This window comes from Diadema antillarum, unplaced genomic scaffold (assembly GCF_040938485.1).
Source record: "Diadema antillarum isolate AM-2024a unplaced genomic scaffold, OU_Dant_1.0 scf00000015, whole genome shotgun sequence".
In the NCBI taxonomy this organism is placed as follows: Eukaryota; Metazoa; Echinodermata; class Echinoidea; order Diadematoida; family Diadematidae; genus Diadema; species Diadema antillarum.
Genome location: NW_027270904.1, coordinates 3,170,409 through 3,180,114, shown reverse-complemented (window position 1 = coordinate 3,180,114; position 9,706 = coordinate 3,170,409). Strand labels below are relative to the sequence as shown.

Below are 9,706 nucleotides of genomic sequence, written 5' to 3'. Positions count from 1 at the left end.
CTGCATGGCTCCTTATTTACTATCCGTTAGTCTAGGAAAAATTGAAGCATATTATCAAATTAAGTTTTCTCGAGAAGGCGTAGATCACTTTTATGCATGAGAAGTTATATTGTTCTAACTCAGTCGTTTATGAATTATGAATAATGAGTTGTGTATCACATGAAAGATGGGAAGCGTATCTCCACAGTAGGACACAGATGGCGTAGTGTGTGAAGATTGAGGACTGTACCATCAATGCAATTTAGGGGATATTGTCAGCGATGCAAAAGAAAATTGTGTGTTTATATTGGATGTGCGAGGAAATGGCTCAATAGGTATATCTGTTGGTTTTTTTTTTCAAAAAAAGTTTTATTTTCACATTAACGTACATAATTCAGTGGCACAAGATAGATCTTGTCGCCTTGTCAGTACAATGCTTCATTGAGTTCATATAAGCGCATTTTTTTTCAAGAAAGGACAATATATGTGCATTTTTTCTGAATATTATTATGCTTGTTATTAAAGCTCCCCCAAACTATCATTTAATCCGCATTCCTTTATGGTTGGAAATGATGGCGTTATATGTATATGAAAAGTTTGTTCGCAAAAACCGATAAGTCCATTTTCCATGAAAATCAATCGACATATTTATACTGTGATCGTTGTGGGACCAATCTGAAGATATAATCAGTTTACAACAAAACGCAATATAACTCGGATTATTGCACAGTCTAAAATCAGTGTTTTGCGGCAAAAACCGATAAGTCCACTTTTCGTTTTGTTGCAAAAAGCCGATAAGTCTACATTAGCGAATCAGCATGTCGTATCATAATTATGTAGGACTACATGTACACGCACGATATACGGACTTCGCTGTTGCATGCAGGCTGCAGGGCCAGCGTCGCGACTACTGCGTGCTGATCTAAATGATCGTGTATGACAGACAGTAAGATTCTAGTGGCTATACCCAGCGTTCGTCCAACCCGGGACGAAAACGGGAGCGCAAGAAATGAAATATACCGTTGCTATGGCAACGCAGTTTTCACACTTTTGAAACATGGTGTCCTGCTTCCATTGTTCCAAAGAACATCATGTGCGCCGAATTGCACGAGGATTGCAACAAAACATGAGGCAGTACTTTGATCCAAATATATTATCCTGATTTATTTTCATGATTTGGTTACCATAGAAACGCAGTTTCCAACACATTAAAAAAACGTCGTCATCACCACCATTGTCCTTACCAATGTGTGTGTACCAATGTTCGTGAGCATTTTGCTTGAGAAAATGAGGAAATTGTGCGCTCCACAATATTTTCCTGATTTATTGTCATGATATGCCGATTATCATTATTACCATGATGAGTTATTAACATGGTAACGCAGTTTCCAACACATTCGAAAAATGTGTTATCATCCTGACACTAATATTTGCTTGCCAAGCTTCGTCAGTATTTTGTTTGAAAAATGAGGAACTTTTTCGACACCTAATATTTCCCGATCAATCGCCGTAATATGCTGTTACCATGGCAACGCAGTTTTTTAGCCATGAAAGAATGTGACTTATACATCTGCCAAAGGCCAATGTGCGCGCCAAATGTCATGATCATTGCTCGAAAAATGCGAAAGTACCTGATTACCAAAAGCATTTATGGCCATAATATGCCGTCCCAACGGCAACGCAGTTTCCAATAGTTCAAGTTCAAGTTTGTAAAACATTTATTTTCCATCTTTTTTATGTAGTAAATCACATACATGAAATTGTACAAGGAAGGCAGAACCTCAAAAAAGCAGAGCTTGTGGTGAGCTGCCTCACAAAATACATTACATCACAAACACAAGAAACAACAAAAACATAATAGTAGTTCCCATGGCAATATTGAAATGAGATACTACTCAAAGAGAAATATTGCAGTCAACAAAAAGGCAACAGTAAGCATGAAAATAATTATGTGACGAGCTACACCCTACAGCAACAGTTGCATATATCAGAGTTAAACGTTGCATACTTATAACTGCTAGTAATGTGAAACCTCTGCACTGATGTAAACAAGACAATGAATGAAATGCACTGTTTCCACCTGGATCGTGAATAGACCCCTTTACCGATATATTCAAATCTTATGCATGTCCTTTTAAACAAAAGTTGTTCCTAGCAACCTGAAAGCTTGCACGAGACCTGTCCGACACAGCAACAATTGGTGTATGCAAAGTGGATTCCAAGTATTGAAATGCCATTATAATAATATACAGGTTTGATACTAAAATAACTCGTCACCAGGCCCCGAGAGAAGAAACATCCACAAACTTGACCACATCAGCAAGAAAGTCTATCATTCCAAAAAGAAAGACGATTTATAATGACATTTAAATAGACTAAAAGAAGGTACAGATTTTAAATGGGCTGTGAGATTATTCCATACCTAAGGACCAGAAAAGCGCACTGTGTGTTGGAATGTGACTTTTTAATGTTTCCAGTACATTCGAAAAAATTGAATGTCTTGCACATCTCCATCCCAAACCCAATGTGTGTGTGTGCTAAACTTCATGAGCATTGCTAAAAACTTGAGAAGACTTCAAACGCACCGATTTTATACTGCGAGCAGTGGACTTATCGTTTTTCGCCGCAAAACACATTGAAGAGTACAACATTTCAAAATTTTCCCTTTGTGTAGATTTCTAAAAATTAAACCTTCGATTACGTAGGTAATCGACATTCATGTATGATCTCTACTTTATTCGCGTTCTACGCCAACAGAGTGTAACGAAAAATTGTGATTGAAAAGAATTGAACATAATGGACATCGGTTTTTGCGAACAGACTCTTCATATATATATATTATGCACATATGCACACAAACATAAGAATGAGGAGGCGGTGGACGTAACATTCGTTTACTTTGAATGCATTTAATGTCAATGCCAAGTTTAAGACCTTTTGACGGGTCTTCTTTAAAAGTGCGGAAACAAATCCCAAGTGAAATCTATAAGCTTTTTTCTGTGTAATTATTTTAAAGTTAATTCTATAGTTTCCCAATGCCTCAAGGGAGCCCTTATTAAAGGGGCCCGTGAAAGGTACAAACTTGGGAAAAAACAAAGTTTTCACGCGCACACACACACACACACACACACATACAACGATGACGATATAGCAGCACCCATGTTTGCAGGAAACTCAGTTACATTAACAATGTGAGAGGTGGCAATGTGTCACTAACTCCGTCATATCAGACAAATTATTTTACCAAAGGAACTAGAGTGAACAAAGGTTGGTGAGTTGCTTTAAGTCTGAGAAGCGTCCGCCAAGATCTGACGGTTTAGATCAATCGTGTCGTGTCAGATGCAACTGAGAGTAGACCCGATATGAAATTGAACCTCCAGACTAAAGACATAATTATCGATTTTTTTAACCGAAATATAATCTGACACCCCCCCCCCCCTCCCCCGCACCCCGGTTTTAGCGGCCCAAGTATAACTTTGCAAACTGAGTCACGACGGGATTCGTGAAAGACCTGTAGATTGGTTTAAGGAATAACTTAATATCAAATCGAGAACAATTTTAAACAGTAAAAGTAGTTTCCGTCGTAAGTTGATTTTCTGTCTTTTGCAAAAGGCTCCCTCTGTGTAGGTTGATCTCTTATTTATTTTCACTGTCTGCATTTCTGCTAAGTAATAAAAAGTAATAATCTTTCACTACAGCGGACCCGACTATATTCTTTTCAAATTGTAATTCCTATACTCTTATTGATATCTTTAAAAATTATATCATTTTGATTCAATCATGGGTTGCGGCAAATAATCATCCGTTTACATAGAATAATAAAAAAAAAAGACCGCAAATTTGTTTTACGAAATTCCTAGATCTATCTGAACTTCCGAATGGGATAACTATCAGAAGAATTGCATTGCTACAGGCTGAATGCACATATTCTTTGAACTCCATTGATAATTATCTGTCGTGTATTCCCCCCCCCCCCCAGAAAATCTAAAATATATACGCATATCATATAAAAAACACGGGTTTTCCTGACAAGCTTAAGCACTACTTTCCTACCATTTTTTTTCAAAGTTACATGTTATCAATCTCTCTATCTCTGCTCCTCTTCTATATTGATTTGTCTTTGCATAAAGATGCCCTTCACCATGTACATGTTCAGTGTCTAATCTATAGAAATGCTATCTCTTTCATACAATGTATGTAGATATGAATGTATCTTTGTGTATGCACGTGTCTTTTCACTATAATTCATAATATTAATTTCTTTACTATTATTTCGACGCAATTTCTTTTCAATCCAATATCTTTATTACAATATAAAAATCTATCAAGAAAAAAAAGCTCATAAACATTATCAATTCCTTTTAAAGATATTCCTCTTGTCATGCTTGTCATTCCTCCTCTGCTAAGACACTGTCTAGCAATTCAGTATTCTCTATTTTCTTCTGGTCTGGATTGGCCTAGATGTGCTCTTTGCAATTACGTTTATGTTAGATATATCATAATAATATTGAATAAACCATTATGAACAATTTGAATATTTAGATTTACAATGTTACAATAAAATGATGCAATAAAAGCGAGCCCGGTGCGCTCCCCTCCCCTCCCCTCCCCCCCCCCCCCCATCCGTCACTTTAGGAGGCTCAAGTTAGGCTTCATGAAGTGAACAAGTTTTCATCCATACACAATAATGAACACAATTTACCAATGAGGAGGGTGCTACCATGACAGTGCATGAGAACTACCCTGTCAATGCTTCGAGCTCGACAGCTGACAGCTCCTCCGTAGAAGGAACGGCTTCAGCTGTTCTCTTACTATCCATACATCGCACACGGAGGGCGTACAATCCTTTTAAAATAGCTTGAAGCAGCAGCGTCGAAACGGTAAACACCACCACGAACGCGACTACGATGCCAGGGGAGTTTTCGAAGTCGAGAGTTTCGTAAACGAAGGGGCTTCCAAAGGGATTCGTTCCCCCAGACGCCCAGTAGATGACGAGGAAGAGTAGGTAGGTAATCAGGAACAAGGACGGATAAACCACGTGTACGAAACGGACGACGATCAGGGTTAGGTAGATTTCGATGAGGCAGACGACGTTGGGAAGGAGATGAATGCTAACGTAGAGTAAGGTTGGTATCTTTTCCGATATGTAATAGTACAGCCACCCCCAGTCGAAAGCGGTTACGATGATGGAGGGAGCGGCTATGATGTTAAACAGAAACCACTGAATTTGATACCGAAATGTGTCTGAAAATGCAACAAAAGATAATTAAGAAAGAATGAGAGAACAACTGTAATCAACACCAATCCTTAAAGGGATGACAGCTATTCATGGAGGTGAGGATTTTGCCTTTGTCCTTTTGCCGAGATACTTAGAAACTACTTTATGAAAAGTTAAAGGGGGATCAATTCTAAGAAGGATTCAAAGTTTATCGATAAAAATCGGGTTGTAAATGCCTGAGAAACAAAGTAAAATAAAGAGATCTTCATAAAAGGTGGGACACACCTGTTTTGAAGATCTCAGCCATCCCTCCCTTTAACAAAGTAACCAATACCTTCCTAAACGGTGTCTTTGAGATAAAACTTCTTCGAGGAGTAACCACAGGAAAGTCTCAATGAAGCGTTATCCTGGCATCTATAACCTTTGACAAGAACCTAAGATAAGCATCAACTGTGGAATACATCTGTTTATATTGACTTTTGATGGTCTCTCGATTGTTTTGTTGTGCACTTCCCTATTACCCTGCTCTTTTCGACTACACCACTTTCAACACTGTACCTTCAAGTGTTGCATCTTTCTTGTCCTTCTTATAGTCCATCGCGACATTAAAGAAGGCAAGGAAAACGTAACATGTGGCAGTGGTATACGTCCAGGCTTCAAGGTAAATGAGGAACTTCGGGCCCAGTTTCACGGCTGCGAGCACGACGTAAGTTATCAAAAGAGCGAGGAAATAGGCGGCGAGAACGAACCGGTAGAGGACGTACAAGCAGAAAGGAATTCGTTGCTGAAAGAGAAAGAGTTGTCTTAGTTTGTTTGTTAATTGCAAGAGAGATTTCAAAGAAACTGTTCAAATAATGTATTCTAAACAGCTAATTTATACGACAGTTCGAACCCACGGTGGTTTTCGAAGTCCAGCAGAACGTCATACTCACGTGTTGTGTGGATACGTCCTTCAGTCGTCTGCAACAAAGTTTGAAATCCGCCCATTGTACGGAGTACCACTTTCTGCTCTCATCTTCAATATTCATGGTTGTCTGCACGGTCGGTGGCGAGTCCTGTGATACTGAACAACCTACCGATGACATCATGAACACCACTTCTCGTATAAATCCTGCTATGCTATAAACCACGTTCACAGTTAAACATACTTACTTCTCTATCGTGTCTACAGGCAACAACAGAATATTCGCATAAAGCAAAATCGTCATAATACAAATTCATGAAAACCATTCATGTACATGATTGTATGGACCGGTTGACTGAGCAAACGAAGAAGAACTTGATGCATGTACGAATAACTGGGACACACTTATTATTCACTTTTTGTGAAGTTTTTCCTCATCGAAAGGGGGAGGGGTGCATTTAGGAAGCATTGACACTTCAAAGACCAAACCACAAGCATTACCTTTGATCCCACACATACACACACACACACATACTTACACAGACACATACGCGCACGTTCCGTTCCATTTCATTCAAGTTAATTTCCAACAAATGTTTACAATATAACCTTTATAGATGTATATATATATATATATATATATATATATATATATATATATATAACCCTGCACCACAAAACAAACAAAAAGTCGCCAGACATGGATTTTTAGTTTAGGGCAGATTCTTAAAGAGCACATTTTAAGCTTTAAAATGATGTATAACTCACTTCAAATGGAATCTCCTAACCCATATGAATATTGGAAAAAAAGCACACACTGTGGAAAGGGTGAGCTGAGAAAAGAGGCTCTGAAGTACAGGGTCTATTCAAGTGTTTAATTTTTACTAAGCCGTGCTACCTGTGCCATGAATGGGACAAAAACATGATGTTAACCACTGTAGCACCGACAATTAAGGAATTATCAGATTAAGCTGAAATTGAGCATGGTCTATTACCATATTCTTCTGTCCATTATAAATGCCAACTTTCAGAGCAGTAGCATCATCCTTTCAAAAGTTATTAGAGTTGAAAGTAAAGAGGGTGCAAAGGATTTTAAGGAAATGAAAGAGGCCTTTAAAAAAAACCCCTGATTTTATACTCTACCAAAAAAGGGGTTGTAGAAAAACTGCTAAAAACCCACTTTCCCCTTTCAATTTATGATCCCAAACTCAAAAATAATGTAGAAGAACAGCTCTTTTAGAAAATATGGAAAACTCAAAATTGACCCATTTCACCTTTCTTGAGTCCTCGCGTAAGAATAAAGGGGTGCGACTTTTTGTGGTGCATGGTCATATATATATATATATATATATATATATATATATATATATAATTATAATTATACAAAATCAATGCGGCTCATTTCATATAATGAAGGAAAACACAGTGTGAGGAAATACACTCGTACACTGGGACAAATGTTTCTGGACGCCTGGCATTTGAATTACAGACAAAGTGGTTTCCTTTTTATAATACAGGTATTACTTTAAAAATTAAGAATTTATTTGCATTAAATATCAGAATGATCAGAAAAATCATTCTCTTCACTTATTCTATCCTATATACTAGGCAGAATGGCACATACCAAATTCCACCTAGTAGAGCTAGCTTTGCCAAGAAAAAATTAAGTGTTTAGGATCTAAAAGTTGTCTCATGATATATCTCATATATTGCATACTTGAATGACTGTAAAGGCATACTGTTTTTTGTTTTGTTTTGTTTTGTTTTTGGGGAGGTTGTTGTTAAACGAGTAAGTGGAGGGACGCATGACATCGCTTTTTTTTTTTCCAGTAGACAATTTTGCAGTCTATCGATTTTGCTGAGCTACCAACCCTGTGGAAACCTATATGTCCATTGCTTGAATCACCAATCTTAACCCTTCGACGGCAAAGCAGCCAGGCGGAAATAGAAATCTGCAAGGTAAGAACGTTCGGTGGTAGGAGGCTTCATGGTGGAGATGATTTCTTGTCAGACATCTCTTCCAATATTTGTTCCTTAAAGATGTTACTCGAAAATGATATTCTTTGCACTGTTATCTTGCAAAATTCTTATAAAAATGAATGAATTAACGAAGCAGTTTTGGCTGTATTTCTTTATTCTATTTCGTGGACATTCCAGTTTTTCCTCATTTTTTGTGTGAAATCAAGTGTTCACTTTCCGTGATCAAAGTGAAAAAACTTTTTTTCATTCATTTCAAATCTTTACAAGTTCGTTTTTTATGGAGATTTTATGCTGATTTTTCGTGCATTCACGTGCTGTTTGACAATTGTTGGTGCCATATTAGTTTAATATGCTTATACGGTTTTATTCGTTTCCTTTCTCCTGAACTTATTCTATAATCTTAATCTCGTATTTATGAAATTCCTATTTTTCTTCATTTTGAGAAATTTCATACAAAAATATTTAAAAAAAAGATATGCAGAAAAAAATATGACGTCGACAGGCTCGGATGCTGAATCATTGCTATGTGTGAAGAAGCAATTGTTGCAATAGTGACCAATTTCGACGAGAGAGAATTTCAATTGCCAGCATTCACGTACTACATCAATTTAACACAAAATGTCTGAAATTAGGTTTGAATGAAAAGTTAACAGAGACGCTTCCAGCATGAAACAAAATTTTGAAACTACGGGCTATAAAAGCTGTAAAATAGGGCTGACCGCAGGTATTATTATTTTTTTTTAACCAAAACATACATTCCTGTGTAATAATAATGAATTATCATTCTTCCCATGCATTAAAAATCGCTAGGGATTAGGAAAACTATACTTCGTAATTGTTTCATTTCATTTATTTCATTTATTTCATTTATTTCATTTCCAACAACATTTTCATACACAAAATAACACAACATCAATGCAATGTAGTAACAAAGAAAAATACGTGAAGTTGACAATACTACGCATCACAAAAGCAAAGTAAACAATGAAAATTGAATTGAATTGAAACTAAAGTTGCAGGAAATGGAGGAGACATGCTAAAAAGCTAAGCTTGTATTTTGCAGTCTCCTCGTGGACAAAAAGACTAAATAACATCAAAAATCAATTAGCTAGACATAATATAAAAGGTGTACAACACATACAGACCTATACATATAAACAAACAAACAAACAGACGGACAAACAAACACAAGCAACCTCTCTTGTAAAGAGAAAGATAGAGAGAGAAAAACAAAACACAGTAAAGGAAAAAGAGGAAAAGAGGAAATTATTTTGAAAGAAGAAACAAAAAGAGACAAGAGGACAGGGAAAGGCGAGAAAGGAGAAGAGATGAAGGGTCTATACATGTACCAGCACACGCGAGGCACATGATGCGGTGGATCACAGAGGTATATGTACATAATGTAGGAAAGGAATAGATAAAAGAAAAGAATGAATATAACGAATATAAAAGAGAGCTCAGAATTAAGGCTAATTAAAATATAACTCATTCAACTATATAAGAATTTATGAACAACTTCTTCAGTTTAAATGTGAATGTGTTTAAACTTAGAACTTGTTTCATACTATTATCGAGAGTGTTCCAAAATTTGGGGCCAGTAAAAGAAAACATAGATTTAGCAAACA

The 9,706-nt window shown here is 36.8% G+C and overlaps 1 protein-coding gene across 1 annotated transcript; it reads right to left on the bottom strand.

The window, feature by feature from the left end:
• Window positions 1-4,717: 4,717 nt before the first annotated feature.
• On the bottom strand, window positions 4,718-5,795 carry LOC139724502 (protein rolling stone-like). Its single transcript, XM_071635639.1, has 2 exons — window positions 5,756-5,795; window positions 4,718-5,223 (listed from the first exon to the last, which is right to left on the bottom strand). Exons 1-2 carry the CDS (start codon window positions 5,793-5,795, stop codon window positions 4,718-4,720), a joined length of 546 nt encoding a protein of 181 aa, XP_071491740.1.
• Window positions 5,796-9,706: the final 3,911 nt, after the last annotated feature.